Source organism: Triturus cristatus, chromosome 8 (genome assembly GCF_964204655.1).
Source record: "Triturus cristatus chromosome 8, aTriCri1.1, whole genome shotgun sequence".
NCBI lineage: Eukaryota > Metazoa > Chordata > Amphibia > Caudata > Salamandridae > Triturus > Triturus cristatus.
The window spans coordinates 744016370-744033867 of record NC_140591.1 but is presented as its reverse complement, the minus strand read 5'-3'; the positions used below and the strand labels follow the sequence as shown (position 1 = coordinate 744033867).

Sequence of the window (17498 nt, the reverse complement as noted above, 5' to 3'; positions counted from 1 at the left end):
TAGCCGTCAGAGAGAGCCTTGGCAACAAGGCCCCTGGACCAGACGGTCTTCCCATAGACATTATAAAGCATAGTCCCAACCTATGGGCACCAATTTTACATAATGTTTTTAACAGTTTGACAAGAGCGCCTATCCCTAAGACGTGGTCTTCTAGTATTATTGTCCCAATTTATAAAAAGGGCGATAGGTCAGATCCAGCTAACTATCGCCCAATCTCGCTTTTGGACAACACTTTAAAAATACTTGGGCGAGTCATTTATAACAGGGTGGTAGAGTGGGCGGAAGATTCTGACCTACTGGATCCATGTCAGATGGTATTTAGGAGCGGGGTGGGCACGGTCGAGCAATGTCTGAATTTAAAACTAATAATTGATAAGTATACCGTCGCTCGATCGTCCCCTATATACCTCGCCTTTATGGATCTTTCATCTGCGTTTGATCTGGTAAACAGATCAAAACTGTGGCCCATGCTTCTCAATTATGGACTGGACGAGCCTTTAGTGCATTTCCTGGCGTATCTCCATACTGACCTTAGGGCTCAAGTTAGAATTGGGTCGGGGGGCGAAGTTTCCGGAGCCATAAAAATTGGCAGGGGGGTTAGACAGAGGTGCGTTTTAGCACCCCTACTGTTTATTATTTACATCAATGGCATAGCAAAGGTTTTAAAACAAGTAACTAGAGATGTCCCAATTGTCCAAGGGCATCCTTTGCCAGTTCTGTTATACGCAGATGATGCGGTCCTTATGGCCCGCACCCCTAATGCCCTCCGTTTGCTTGTGGAAAATTTTGTACATCATATGGAGGGATTAGACCTGCGTGTGAATTTTAAAAAATCTTTTGTTATGTCATGCGGACCTGGAAAACGGAAACTTAATACCATCCATATCGGGTCTGATAAACTTGATTATGTAAATTCTTTTATATACCTTGGGGTGGCCTTCGCTGCGAACAACTCATGGAGTGGGCACTTCGCCCACGCCACGAGTAAGTTCTCGAAGGCCATCAAATCAATATTGAGTCTTCCACGCCCTAAAAAATTAGGTGCAACCAGTGCTATTTTAAATTTTTTTAGATTGCAGTGTATTCCTGTTGCCACTTACGGGGCCGAAGTTTGGGGCCCTGCTAAAAATCCCGGTATCCAACGAGAAGAGACACGTTTCTGTAGGAAAGTATTGGGTGCCCCAATTTCGTCCTCCGAATTTATTTGTCACAAAGAGTTGAACCTCCCTTATATCAGCGACTTTATCAGATGTAGACCAGCCCTATTCTGGCTGAGAATCTGGAGGAATAACGCAGCCTCCTTAACACAAGATATAATTAAAGATTGTCTTAAATGTGACCACGGTCTCTTAATTCCATGGCTTGCTGGAGTCCTAAAATTATTAAGTGCCGTGAACAAAGGAGGTCTCTTTTCAGATCCCTCCAGAATCGGATGTCAAGATAAGGTAGAGGTTAAACAAGCACTATATGCACTCTTTGAAACTGAAAGGATGGAAAGGGAAATATCCAAATCAACTGTTGTCAGATACATGGAGGATGACCTGCCCAGGCAACCCCTCCCACTTTATCTTACTCTTCCTATGTCCAGTTGGGAGAGGTCTCTGTTATTTCGATTAAGGGCAGGCTCCATAAAATTTTTGTTGGGCTTTCCTTTGGGTTATAATCAAACTACAGAACGTAACCCCTGCCCCTGTGATGGTACCAGCAAACAGAATGATCTGCACTTTTTATTTTTCTGTAAATGTTATCTAAAATATATTAACTGGTTCTTAACCCCTCTCCTTGGAGGAGTCCCGCTTGATGTTACTCTCCCTGGATACAGAGGAACTGACCTTTCGTACTAGTACCTTTTTAAGATTAATAATTCGTGTACGCAATATGATGGAAAACCCCTGAAAGATTGCTGTCTTAGTTCCCTTTTTAAATTTTTTTAAAAAAAATATTGTATTTTGTATATTGTATCAATGAATTGTTTTTATGTCTGTACTTTTATGAATTTAAGTAATTCGAATAAAGGTCTTTTGATTGATTGATTGATTACTGCAGATCCTTCTTATCCGCTGCATTTCCCCATAAGGAACGCTGAAGATTATATGTTTGGGATGGAAGCTAGTTGAGTGTAGTATGGTATTACCCGCTGTTGGTTTGCGGTTTAACTTGGTGTTTAGGTTACCCTCAACTGATTTCTCGCTAATGGTATGTGTGAGGTGCAAATTTATGTTATTGTTGTTTAGTTTCAGGATGAACACTTCTGCATCACTTATATCACACTGCCAGATTATGAATAGGTCGTCAATATAGCGTACCCATTTAATAACATGATTTGCTATGACGTCTGCATATGTGGTGGCCACAACTTTTTCCTCCCACCACCCCATATGAAGGCAGGCATAGCATGGGGAAAAGCTTACCCCATAGCTACACCTGTAGTCTGATGGTACACTTGTTGCTGAACCAGAAAGTATGTATTTTCCAGGCAAAATCTTGTGATGTCAGCGATCATTTTGTTATGCATGCATAGTTCTATTGGCCTGGTGCCCAAGAAATGTTCTAGTGCTCTTATACTATAACTATGGTTAATGGACATGTATAAGTTAGATACATCCAACGTTAGCAGTAGATAGTCATCACGCCATTGCAACTCATGTATTTGTTTCAAGAAGTCTGTCGCATCTTGTACATATGATGGCAATGTTCTTACTAGATCTTGCAAAAAAGAGTCAATGCACACAGACACGTTCTCAAGTAGGCCCTGTTTGGCCAAAATTATTGGCCTTCCCTGGGGTCTTAACTTGTCTTTGTGTACTTTTGGTATAAAATATATAACTGGTAATATGGGGTAGTCTTTTTTCAGGAATTTATATCCCTCCTGATTGATCATGCCCATACTTTTCCAAGCCAAAAGTTTTGAAAACAAATCATTCTGTGCTGTTATGACTATTTGTATGTTTGCCAATTTGTAACAGCTCCCGTCCCCCAATTGTCTCATAGCTTCCTCCATGTATTGCTCTTTCGGCCATAAGACAACGTTGCCCCCCTTGTCTGAATTTCTGATCACTACTGCGTCAATATTCTGGATTTTCTGAACCAACTGTTTGTATTTCTATGGGTGTGTGCTGAGCTTTCTGCTATTAAGTATAATTTTGCCAGACAATGTCTTGATCTCTTTTGTAATTTGTTCATTGAAGATATCAATGTTGTCCCTGGGCATGATAGGTACAAAATTTGATTTCGGTTTAAAACCTGAATTGATTGTGGCCATGATATTCGTTTGTTGCCCCTCCATGAATGTCTGTGTAGACTCAAGCTGTTCTTGACTTTCTGCATCACATGATACTCAGTTAGCAGGAATGCGGCCCACCTCAAGATACTTTGAAAGGGACTTATGCTCACACCACTTAGCTTACCCCGATTTCATGAGCTTCTCTAATTATTTGTAAAGATCCCGGATATTGAGTGAGTTTCCGTTATTGCTCTCCATTCAAACATAAAATAGTGCGACATGGCTGCCGAGGTACCACGCGGTATGGAGGAGGCAGCAGAAAAAATGTGACAGCAACCTTCCAAAATCTGGAATGTAACAAATTGGCTGACGTCACACAATTATAATAAAAAAGATGCATATGAGGTTGGACAAATGAGAATCTCAGTCATCTATGGATTTACATATAAAACATTTTATTTAAACAAAACAACAAAATAAAAGTAGGTACAGCCATGGCGTGTCATCTCTCGACAATCTGTGACTCACAGCCTGCAAGCCAAAAAGCAAGATAAGATTGTGCGTCATGCGCCCATCAAAGGAGAGAGAGAGAGAAAGAGAGAAAGAGTTAAAGAGAGAGGAAGAGAGAGAGAAAGAGAGAAATAGTGTGAGAGAGATGAAAGAGTGAGAGAGAGAGGAAGAGAGAGAGAAAGAGTGTGAGGTTGAGAAAGAAAGAGATGGAGAGGGAGAGTGAGTGCCGAAACAGTGGAATAAACCCTCAAAGCTCATCTTTCCGCCACTGGTGTGTCTCCAACCACGTGCCGGGACATAATGCAGCCATCAAGCTCACTCATCTGAAACATAGTATGTAATCAGTAATGGCAGATACATACAACTACACACGCCTAAATCGCTGTCCTGCCCCTGCGCACCCAGCCTGCTGCACCCCATCCACTCCCGTCACCCAGAGGTGTCTGCCTGCCCCTGTGCACCCAGGCTGCTGCACCCCATCCACTCCCACTGCCCAGAGGTGTCTGCCTGCTCCTGCACACCCAGGCTGCTGCATACCATCCACACCCACCGCCCAGAGATGACTGCCCACTGCTGCACAAACAAGCCACTTTGCTCACCTTCCACCACCAGCATGTGTCCAAGAGGGCCCACCACATGCCGCAGCAACCTCCTCAGCCATGGCGTACACACAGTCCAGCCGAGCTCACAATTCAAATTAGGTCTTGATTGCCAGGACAGTGTATCAAGGCCACGCATCATTGCAGGCTGCATACCCACTCAGCTCTGGTAGCACTAACTGAGTGGAACTCAAATCATCGCCACGTGGCGGGGTGGACAATCTGTGAATAACAGCCTGCAAGACAAAAAGCAAGATAAGATTGTGAGTCGTGTGCCCATCAAAGGAGAGAGAGAGAGAGAAAGAGTGAGAGAGAGGAAGAGAGAGAGTAAGAAAGAGTGAGAGAGGAAGACAGAGAGAAATAGAGAGTGAGTGAGAGAGAGGAAGAGAGAGAAAGAGTGAGAGGGAGGAAGAGAAAGAGAAAGAGAGAAACAGTGTGTGAGAGAGGAAGAAAGAGAGAAAGAATGAGAGAAAGAAAGAGTGTGAGAGAGAGAAAGGAAGAGAAGGAGAATGAGTGCCGACACTGCGGACAAAACCCTCACAGCTCACCTTTCTGCCACCGGTGTGTGTCCAACCACGTGCAGGTACATACTGTTGGCCTTCATGCTCACTCATCTGAAACATAATATAGAATCAGTAATGGCAGAGTACATACAACTATACATGTCTTCATCATTGTCCTGCGCTTGCACACCCAGGCTGCTGCACCCCATCCACTCCCACCACCCAGAGGTGTCTACTCGCCCCCTGTGCACCCAGGCTGATGTACCCCATCCACTTCTGCTGCCAAGAGGTGTCTGCCCGCCCCTGCGTACCCAGGCTGCTGCACACCATCCACTCCCACCTCACCTTTCCACCACCGGTGTGTCTTGAACCATGTGGCAGAACATACTGCAGCCCTCAAGCTCACTCATCTGAAACATAGTATAGAATCAGTAATGGCAGAGTACATACAACTGCACACACCTTCATCGCTGTTCCGCGCCTGTGCACCCAGGCCTAACTGCTCACCTTCTGCAACCTACATGTAGAAAAGACGGCCCACCACGTGCCGCTGCAAGCCCCAATCCTGGGGCCCACGGACAAGGCACCCTTCATATCATGCAGCCCCACTCCGCAGGCCACCAGGTCACACATTTGGTGCTGGGTCTTGATTTCGCCATGGCAGAGGACATACCAGTGCACCCGGCTTTATCGCAGGCTGCACACCCTCTCAGCCCTTGCGGTGCCACTAACTGTGTGACCAGCGAGGCCACGCCACGTGGTGGTAGGCCCCCCGCTGTCCGATGGCTCAGGCCTTCACTGCGGTCCAGCAGGGACCACAAAACCTGAGCTGTCTAGACTTTTGGGACGGGGCATCATCGCAGGCTGCACACCCGCTCAGCAGTTACGGTGCCCCTACCTCAGTGCACTGAATGTCACCATCCCATGGCGGTGTGCCTCTGCCGGCCACAGTGCATCCGGTGTCACCAAGTCTGTGCCCTAAAAGTCATGGACCCTCTATGATTGGGTAAAGTGGTGTGGATGCCATCTTGTCACCTCCGGGCCAGCGGAATGTGTTGTCGTTGGCCCCTAGGTCCCCATGCCCATATGCACACCACACGGATACACCCTGAGAGAGGTCAGAAATTGCTTCGAGCACATGCACCTGGCCCTTTTTATTGGCAGGGTTACGTGTCCTGTGACACCTGTGCTGCATGGGTGTGCTGTGGGTGTATACCAGCCATTAGGGAGTGGCGGTGGCATGCTGACAACTAGACCTGTGATCAGCAAATCACTACAAGGAAGACTTGGGACATGTAGCGTTGTCATTCCTCCCGGTAAGCGTAAGCAGGGTGGGCTGGCCTGGCGTATGCCAGTCCTGTGTGAGGCTGTGAACAATGACTCCAGAGCTATGGGCGTGGTTCCGTCCTGGGCTGTATGAGGAATGAACTGATGCGGGTGTCTCTGTTGTAGTGTTGGCGCCATGCGGGCTGCAAGCGCCAATGTGACACCGTGTGACCCAAGTCCCACAACATGGCCAACATGGAAGGTAGGGGGAATCACTGACCCTACATTCATCCATTCTTCCACACATGAAAGATCATGCACATGACATATCTGTGTGGATACGAATGTTTATTGTACATTCAGTGGAGTGTTGCAGCTGTAGCAATACAGGGCCATGCAAAGATGAACAATTTCCATTTTTTGGCACATGGAGGGTAGCCAATTAGAGCCAAGCTCGAGCACCGGAGTTAAGCTCCGCCAACATACGTACTTATCCAATCACTCCGCCAATCCCGAAGCACTTATAAATTCACACTACACTCTCCTTGGAGTACTCTAATGATCCAGTCTCTACCTATGTACTTATACAATGACAGAGACAAAGTTACATAACCAACGTTTTCCCCACTGCCAGAGGTAACATGGTTGCGATCACTGTCCACATCACAATGTAATGTGGTAGGGCCAGGGGAAGCATCATGCATATATAATGAATACACGGACACAGTGAGATAGATAGTGGAACTGGGTACGGGCACGTGCGCTCGGCCCCTTTTTATTACCAGGGTCACATGTCCAGTGACGTCTGTGCTGGGTGCGTGTAGGGTGAGTGAAAGCCAGCCCTTAGGGAATGGTTGGTGCTGGCAACAAGTACAACAGTAATCATCGGATCACACACAGAGATTCAATCATAAAAGGTCCATGACTTGTGCTGCACTAAGGTAGGGGCACCAGATGTGAAATAATACACAATATATTCTATTGTAAAGGCTTTATGACTTGTGGTGCACTGAGGTAGGGGCAGCAGATATGAAATCATACACAAAATATTCTATCATAAAGGGTCCATGAGTTGTGGTGCACTGAGGTAGGGGCATCAGAAGCATTCCGCGTGTGCAGAGCTAGCGATGATGCGTGGTCCGGGAGGGCCGCACTGGTAGCAATGTCTGTTGCATACTGGACTGCGTCATCTGCAATCACAATTCGATCTGAATTGTGAGCCCTGCTGTCCTCAATGTAGATCGAAGGCAGTAGTCAGCACAGACATCGAGGAATGCTTTTTGTCACTTCCTCTTGACAAAACCTGAGGACATTGAGTACAATTCTGTCTGCAATTAATAAATCAAAACTGAATTCAAATTGTGAGCTCTGATGACTGCAGTGTGGGCGTATGGAACAAAAGATGAAATATATATGGACTACATTGTCGAAATATGTAGGTTTCAGGGACGTAATAGTTAGTTGCCTACTGGACTCTGACATTAATGAATCAAGACTGAATTTGAATAGTGAGCCCTGCTGACCACAGTGTAGGCCAGAGCCAGCGGTCAGCAAAGGCCCACAGCCATGTGGCATTGACTTTAGCTGCACAGATTCGGAGCATTTGATCTTCTTAACCGATTATACTCTCTTACACAATTTGCATCAGTACTAATCTTGAATTGTGAGCCTTGCTGACCGCAGTGTAGGCCGGAGGCAGCGGTCAGGAAGGGCCCACAGCCACGTGGCATTGACTTGAGCTGCACAGAGTTAGTGGCACCTGAAGCACTCAGCGTATGCGCAGCCAGCGATGATGCGTGGTCCGGGCGGGCTGCACTGATAGCAATGTCTGTTGCCTACTGGACTGCGTCATCTGCAATTGCGACTATCTGAACAGTCAGCCCTGCTGACCGAAGTGTAGGCCAGAGGCAGCGGTCAGCAAGGGCCAACAGTCACGTGGTGTTCACTTGAGCTGTACAGTTAGTTGCTCCTGAACCACTCAGCATGTGCGCAGCCAGCGATGATGCATGGTCAGGGCGGGCCATATTGGAGCAATGTCTGTTGCCAACTGGCATGCATCATCTGCAATCGCGACTCGATCAGAATTGTGAGCCCTGCTGTCCGCAGTGTAGATCGAAGGCAGTAGTCAGCAAAGACATCGAGGAATGCTTTTTGTCACTTCCTCTTGACAAAATCAGAGGACATAGAGTACAGTTCACTCTGCAATTAATAAATCAAGACTGAATTCAAATTGTGAGCTCTGCTGTCCACAGTGTAGACTGCCATTCAGTGTTCCTTTGGACTTGCAAGATGAATTTGGTCATTTTACTAAAGCTATAACTGATATAAAACAAGTTCTTGAAGCAAGGATACTAAATGGATATTATGTAGGTTTTAGGGACGTTATACTTAGTTGCCTACTGGACTCTGCAATTAATGAATCAAGACTCACTTTTAATTGTGAGCCCTGATGACTACAGTGTAGGTCGGAGGCAGCGGTCAGAAAGGGCCCACAGCCATGTGGCATTGAGTTGAGCTGCACAGTTAGTGGCACCTGAAGCAAGCAGCGTGTGCAGAACCTGCGATGGTGCATGGTCCGGGCGGGCCCCACTAGTAGCAATGTCTTTTGTCTAATGAATTTTGCCTTAATAAGGCTATGTGGCAATGACTCGTGGTGCAGTGAGTTAGTGGCACCTGAAGTACTCAGTGGGTGCGCAGCTTGCGATGATACGTGGTCCGGGCAGGCCGCACTGGTAGCAATGTCTTTTGTCTAATGAATTCTGCCTTAATAAGGCTATGTGGCGATGAATTGTGGTGCACTAAGTTAGTGGCACCTGAAGCACTCTGCGTGTGCACAGCCTGCGATGATGCTTAGTCCGGACGGGCCCCACTGGGAGCAATGTCTGTTGCCTACTGGACTGCGCCATCTGGAATCTCAACTCGATCTGAATTGTTAGACCTGCTGTCCGTAGTGTACATTGAAGGCAGTAGTCTGTACAGACAAAACTCTGTGGTGCTGTGCCACTGGTTTCGCAGGGGTCCTGTGTTGAGGAGGCCGGCGGTCGTGGCAGCTTGAGGGCCGTTGCTGTGGCAGACACGTTGGCCTTCCCAGAAGTGAACCACACTCAGAGCCCTGGCCTATTTATTCACAATCCTACACTGGAGTGGCATATGTTGGACCAGCCCACTCTGCTTCTGCTTTAGCTTCCGCTTACAGGGGGGGGAGACACAGCTACATGACCGAGATCTTCCCCACTGCCTGAGGTAACATGGTTGTGTCCACTGTCCACAACACTACATTCACCAGCAGTATATTTACACATAGAGAGGTCTGTGCTCTGCATAATGAGGTCTGTCCAGCACGTCACCGCTACACTTGGCATTATGTGCATTGTTATTGATGGGTAACTTGCGTCCTTCACACATACTTAGTTGCCACATCTCCCAACATTCAGCTATTGTGTGGCTGAGGGGCCATGCCATTTTGGGAAGGTCCGCTGTCCTGTTCTGCGCTGCCTCGGTGGTAGTAGGAGGGAGTCCGGGGGGAGGTGTTGGGAGTGGTGGCGGTGGGTGTTGTGGCCTTCTTGGGGGTCAGAGCTGTATGATCAGTAGCTCTATGACATGTGCTGGTCTTCAGATGTGGCTCTGGGCTGGGCTCCCTTTCATACTGTAGGTAGTCATCCTGCTTTACACCAGTAAAAAGCAGATGTTAAATTCTTACTGCTAACATAGCTTTTCAGCTGTTTTTCGATCGCATCGCAGATTTAGCTGGTCGTTGAAAATATCGGAAAGTGGTGTTTTCGTGTTATTTTTGCACAAGAACGCCTACTCTGCATATCATTAGCGATACTTGTCGCTCTCATTTGTGGCGATTTGTTTTGAGGAAGTTATCGCTGGAAAACTGGCGGTATCGGCAGTTTTCACCAGGTTGAGAATGGGATAATAATTTAAAATCACAGAAAAAACATAGGTTTAATGAACATTATAATTAGAAATTAGCATTTAGAAAACCTTTGAAATTCACTGAAAAAACCATAGGTTTCAGGCACATTATAGTTAGAAATTAGCATTTAAGAAACCTTTGAAATTCACCGATAAAAACATAGGTTTCAGGGACGTTATAGTTAGTTGGACATTCTTCTCGTACAAAACCATAGAAATTCCCCTGTTATAGTTAGTTCAGCTAACTATAACTCGTGCACTCGCAATGCACTGCTGATGGCATCACATATTACATCATTCATTACATGGTCAGTGACATCACTGATGACATCACTGATGACATCTCAAATGACATCACTGATGACATCATCCACGTGAAAATCTGATGCACCTCTTCACACTCTAATATAACCTTTGATACACCCACTGTAAAATACAGACTACCATTTTCAAAACCATTGACACACCAATACCAGTTACTACATAGGTACTCACTGATTCCTAGGTCTACACACACATCTACTCATTCACCCATACAATCACACATACATGCAGTCACTCATCAATACAACACTATCATAAGCACTCATACACCTGTACATGCACTCATACACCACCACTCATCCAGAGTTACTCACACACCCAGTCAGTCATGCAAAGAATCAATCATACTTCCATTTCCTGACCTATAAAGTTATACACACACCACATCACTTATTCAAACAGAAACAAACGCATACTTACTCTCATATACAATGACTCATACAAATACACAGTCATCCATACAGCCACTTTCACAATCACTGACTCTCGCTTATAGTCATTTATATACTTCAACTCTCACATACTCTGCCTTTTACATAGTTACTTGGACATGTACCATTCAGACATCCATTCACTCACCAACACACCCATACACACACTCACCCACCCATACAGCTGTTTCCACATGCACTCTTGAACCCATACACACAGTGAATCAACCACTCAAACATCTATGCACAGAGTCACACACCTTCTGCCCACCCACACACACACACTCATGCACCCATACAAATACTCAGGCAACCAATTGCTAACCCCTATAGACACTCATGTATCTACTGAGCAACCCATGCAGCAGCTTATACAACAGGCAGACTAATACAGACATTCACACAGTTTAGTCACTAACCCATGCATTCAGTAAGACACATGTAATCACTCACTTAAACAGTCAGTCACACACCTACTAAATCTTCCATCCAGACACTTATACACCCACTCATTCTTCAATACACCTTGGCACATATATATAATACATATTTACACTTTAAAGAAAAACACTGTCACTGGATGATGTCATCAGTAATGTCATCAGTGATGTCATTTGAGATGCCATCAGTGATGTCACCGACCATGTCATGAATGATGTAATATGTGACGTCATCAGCAGTGCATTGCGGGTGCGCGAGTTATAGTTAGCTGAACTAACTATAACAGGGAAATTTCTATGGTTTTGTACGAGAAGAATGTCCAACTAACTATAGTTGATGTGGTGGCAGCCGATCAGATCTAATCTGATCCTCTGCTGCATTATATATGCAGCTTCAGGGGAGTGGGCAGTGTCTCCCACTTGGGATTTTCAGACCAGAAAACATGTCTTTAGGGTAGCTCCAGTTTGACTGTTTTTGAAAAAAACTCATAAGGATGGTGGTCAGCAATCTTTTGTAGGCCACCATCCCTGTGGTTGTAGCCAATCCCAAAAGGTCACAACTTACAACCTGCCTGATAAAAATTAATTAGGCAAGTTGTTTTGTGAGGCCGTGTGATTTGTGACGTTTTGTTTACTGACCTTCTAATACATAGGTTGGTTAGCAAAATCAGACTCCAGTCAAACGAAATTGATGCACAATTTGCAGAAGTATTATTTGTACTTAAGGCCCCTAATCATACACAGCTGCTCAAGGTCAGGCAAGGTACCATCTTAAAAAGTAATCATTCATTAAATGATTTACATTGTTTTTCAAATGGCAAGTAGTGCAGTCTGTTAGTGACTAGTCAAATGTTTGGTTGATTAATCCAAGGAAAATCAAATATATACTTAGCTAATGCCAATGACAAACAAATATGCAAAATGATTAATCCTATACTTTGGCCTAATTTAATATGACTACAAATGAGCATGTGAGGAAACTGAAGTTTAGATGAAAATAACCCTGTAAACCTTTGCTTACATTTGTCTCACAGGGAGGGGACAAGTCAGGAGGAAAGAGCATTTGGGATATCAAGAAAAACCTTGTTTGAAGCGGTTTACAGGTAATACTAATTGCATTTTGTTTGTAATTGACTGAGAAGGAATAACACTAAAAGTGTTTTCAAAGATCTGCCATAGGCAACTTGTGCATTATTGTGTTTCTCTTGACGTCCATTATATCAAGTGTGTGTGTTTTATTTCAATTTTCATGTTTCGGTGCGGTTTAACTCAGATGTCAATTATCTACCTGTCTGTTACAATTTCTTCGTTTGGCTATACAATGATAGTCGAGTTCACACAGCAATTTGAAAATCTGATCTGAAACTCGGTGTTCAAATGGTTGTTTCTCAATGGTACATTTTCACTGCGTAGTCAGAAAAAGAGTATTTGCACTATAGGGTGTTTTCATATATATTGTTACGGAAGTATAGTGTAAATGTATATACAGCAAACCTGCTTTGGTTCATAAAAATCAGGGTTCCAGTGTGGTTGTGCCTTCAAACGGCAGTGAACTGCTAACTCAGTTTGTGAGTAATTACATTTGCAAGGCACAGTCACGCCCTGGAATTGGTTGATGGTTAAACCCTGGGACGGTAGGAGTAAAGCTCCATGCCATATGGGAATGGGGAGGGAGCAACGGATTTGGTAAGGTGGCACAGGAAAGAGTTTTTCCACGGGTCGAAAAATAAGTGAAAACGTAACCAAGCACACATGCAAATATATAAGTGTACACTATGTACATTTAAATGTGTGTCAATGTGAGTACTCTTGGGAATCTGCAATAATTACATCCTTTTCAAAAATCTTTATTTCAACAGATTTGTCATAAAAAGCGTTTGCAGCATAAATGACAAGTTAACAAGAAAAGATTTTTCCATCAAACAGGAACATTCATTTTAAAAGTTATCAATTCATCAGAAATACAGCTAAAAAATCGAATCATATTATTAAAACACTGGAGAACAGCAAATTTACATGGTAAAAACATTAAAATAGGTTGGGGACCACGACTCAGAGGGAAGCGGCCAATGGGTCATATAAATGTCAATAACATTTTTAACAGAAAACAGCTGATTAAAATCAAAACATATAGATTTAAACACCAGCAAAAATAGAAGATGTAAACATTTCAAATGGATGGGCAGCACCAAGGCTCGGCATAAGAAAAAGCATATAGATTTTGCCCCATGCGGTAGTTAAAGCAAAGCCCTGATATGTGGAATTTCAACATATCCAGAGACCATGGAGAAGGCACATCATATCATTAGTACAGTAGTACCAGCAAGAATTAAATATTGTGCAAATTGCAATGGGTATACAAGACCTATGCTCGGAAAGAACAATTTTCTGATAACCCAGACAAACCAATGTGGTGCTGATGTTAATGGCATTTAACTTTACATACTTAATTGCTCTCCGGGACAACAAATTTTGATCTTATGCACCATATCCACCTTAGAAATTTGGCTATGGGGATTGTGTAGCAGGTTGCGGGGTCAGTCATCAATATTCTCAAGGCAATGCTATTTTATCTCGTACCCAAATTATTGCAAGTCTGCACTAGCCAGACCTTACGGGGAGCTGCATAAGCAAGACAGACAAACAGAATGTGTAGGTGTGTTTCTGAATGCTCAATGCAGAGGGGGCACTTGTTAACTCCCAGTGGTGACCATTTTGCTGTAAAGGTTTTTGGGGGCAGGATACCCACTCTAAATTGTAAGCAAAGTTTACAATCAAGGGGTTTAGTTATAATGTCCCAAAAGAGTTCAAAACGAGGACAGGGTTTTGCTGAATTAAAACTCCCAGTCTGTGTAGTACAATCACTCTGATAATATTTTGCCCCACTGTTTCCCAATATCTTTCCTTCATAACTTCTTTGGATAGAGACTGCGTGCTAGATGGTTTATCCCACAGGTTTGACAAGCCCATAGCTGTCGGTGCCCCCATGATGTCTCTGAGTCAGCTTATTTTGTGTAAATGGTCTGCCTCAATAACATCCCTAAGCCCACTTGCATAAGTGATCAGTTCGGGGTGCTCCATATTCTGTGCCAGTCTATAATGGGACGAATCCTAGCTAAGTCAACCAGAGAGTTCCTTCTTAGGTCACTGAGCAGTAGGAGGGTAGGGGTGCTTTTGGGGAGACTAGTGAGAGTTCGTAGGAACCTGTCTTCAGCAGATGCTAGCTTATTCATATTTTTAAACCCCTAAAGCTCTGACCCGTACAGAACTGACCTCACCACCTTTGCATTGTAAATCTGTAATGCAGGACTTACTGGTCTTTGTCAAAGAATTTCTAAATTTTTTGCTTAGGGCTCCTGCCAATTGTCGGTGTTTTAGTGACATCGTTTCAATGTGGGGCTACATTTCATCTTTTTCTCCAGAGTAATGCCTAAATAAGTAAAGGCATCAACTTGCTCTAGAGGCACACCCTCTATGATAATTTTGCCCCTAAAAGATCGATGCTTGTTAAAAATCATAAGTTTGAGTTTGGCTCCATTAGAGGGGAAGAAGGGGGAGAGGGAGAGAAAGAGGAAATTATAGGTATATCCTATAATAATACCATAAAAAAAAAAGGTATTATACACAATATAAAACAAGGCACATCATAGTGAACCCACTGCCACAAATTCACCTATATACTGAGAGCATATATAAAATAGAATAATATTTAAGATACCTTAATCTGAATAACCTTAATTTAAGGAGGTTTGGAAACTTCTTCTATGGCTGGAACATGAGAAGGTAATGATTGAGCAGATAAATCTAAAAAATTTGTAAGAGGAAGCCACAAAAGATCACGTTTAATAGCCAAAGTGATCGGGTAAACATAAGCTCTATCTAACCTATGATTATAGCAAACACCATACCACCAGGCCTGAAAAGAGACATTAGAAGCATTTTTCCAGGACTTAGTGATTTGTTGAAAGGCAACAGCAATGAGTAAGTCAATAATGAGGGGATTAAGGGAAGTGGATGAAGACCAAACTTCCGCAGCACTACCTAGAAAAATAAAGGGGATATGCGTGTGAAATATTTTGTTAATTTGCTGCCAAACTTTAATCCAAAAGTGATGAATAACCGGGCAAGTAAACAACATATGATTAAGGTCTGCAACAGGGGCTGGACATGACCAACAAGTGGAGGGAGAGAGAGGATTAATCTGATGTAATTTGGCTGGAGTAATTAAAAGTCTATTATATATGAAAAATAATGTTTGTGTAGTATTTGCCGCCCTAGAAGATTTCCTTATCTTAGTCCAAATGTTATACCATATTGACGTGGAAAAGGAAGTGTTTAAATCGGATTCCCAATTAGTTTCAACTGCAGATTTGTCCCGAGTTTGACCAATGTGTCTCAATTTATTGTAAATTTGAGAAGCTGAGGGGTTCGATTTCAAGAATGAAATCGTAACAGGAGAAGAAATGGTCTGTGAGGAGGGAGTTGCGAGTTTATCATAAGAACTTTGGGCAGCTAAAGTCAATAATTTATACTTAGAATGAAATGAGGAGGGAAGAAGGAAGCTCCGTTGCAGTATAGGAAAAGGTATGCAAGTATCCCCTGTGAAAAGTTGATGAGTCCATTTAAGACCAAGATCGAACCATTCTTTCCAAAAAAGAGTGCGATTATTTATCTTAATACGAGTATTATACCAAATCGGTGATTGCAAGAAATGAGTACGGTCATCTAAACCGTCTAGCTTAACAGGATGAAGAGTTTTACGAGTATGTTTAAGAATGGGAAGGGAGAACTTCTGGGGAGTATTCGATATAGATAAAAAGTCATCAAATGAGAAAGGGTAAATGAAAGAGGCTTCAATATCTACCCACAGAGGTAATGATAACAAATCAGTCGTATTTTGAGATAATAATGAAGAGGAATTTTTAAGAAAGAAGGAAGTATGATATAATGCAAAATCAGGGAAATTAACCCCACCCAGGTTTTTAGGATTTTTAAGTTTGGAAAAAGACATCCTAGATTTTTTGTTCTGCCACAAAAATTTTGATAAAATAGTATATATTTGTTTGTAACAAGATTTAGGGATGTTAACAGGCAGATTAGATAAGAAAAATAGGATGATAGGAACCAACATCATCTTTACAGAATCTAATCTACCCCACCAAGATAAAAATAAGGGATGCCATCGTGTTGTGGAGCTAATTAAAGTGGACTGGAGGTTCTTAAGATTAAGCGATACAGTTTCTTTAATAGAAGGGGTGAACCATAAACCTAAGTATTTAATTTTGGTAGGGTTCCAGTGGAAAGAAGAAGATACAAAATCAGCATGGAAACAATATTTATTTAATGGAAGAATTTCACATTTATCCACATTAAGTTTGTATCCTGAAACAGAAGAAAAAGAAGAAACTTCTGAAAGAAAAGCCGGTAGAGAGGTCTGAGGATTAGATAGAAATAAAAGAATATCATCAGCATACGCTGAAAGTTTTAAGTGTTTATCGCCATACGGGAAACCAGTAATACTGTCATTCAACCGGATTTTAGATAAAAAGGGTTCTAGAGTCAGAATAAATAAAAGAGGAGAAAGGGGACAACCTTGTCTGACACCGCGGAGAAGTGGGAAAGAAGGAGAAACAAGACCATTAGCTAAGATAAACGACCTCGGAAAAGAGTAAAGAAGAGAAATATAAGAAAGAAATCTAGGGCCAAAACCAAACCAAGTAAGAGTCGAAAACATAAACTGCCAATTAACCCTGTCGAAAGCTTTTTCAGCATCCAAAGCTACAGCTGCTAACGAAGATTTATGGGAGTGAGATTTACTAAGAACATTGAAAAAGAGGCGAGTATTATCTGAGAGATGACGACCTTTAATGAAACCACATTGTTCTCTGCCAATTAAATGAGGTAAAATATTATCCAAACGGAGCGCAATAATCTTTGCAAAAATGTTATAATCCAGATTGATTAAAGAAATAGGCCTGTCGTTTTTACATAGTGTATGGTCTTTACCCTCTTTTGGAAGAAGACAAATCAAAGCCTCTTGAAAAGAACCTTCAGATTTTCGGGAAGATATAAAAAACAAGAACAAATTAAGTAATTTAGGGATAAGTAATTTGGAAAAATGGCTATAAAATTCTATGGTAAAACCATCAGGACCTTGAGCTTTCCCTTTTTTAAGTGACTGGATAGCAGTAAGAATATCTTTAGTCTGGATATCAGACTCTAAAGAAGAGAAGTCTACATCTAAAGAAGGAGGCGGAGGGATAGAAGCTAAATACTGATCG

General features: G+C 43.0%; 1 protein-coding gene across 2 annotated transcripts in view; it reads left to right on the top strand.

The window, feature by feature from the left end:
- The window catches only part of LOC146805006 (acetylserotonin O-methyltransferase-like), a 723771-nt gene that overhangs the window by 172879 nt on the left and 533394 nt on the right, over positions 1 to 17498 (top strand). For both annotated transcript variants that reach the window (XM_085622160.1, XM_085622159.1), the window contains exon 4: positions 12252 to 12320. In XM_085622160.1, coding sequence (XP_085478286.1) covers positions 12252 to 12320 — 69 coding nt within the window. The remainder of the gene's footprint in view (positions 1 to 12251; positions 12321 to 17498) is intronic.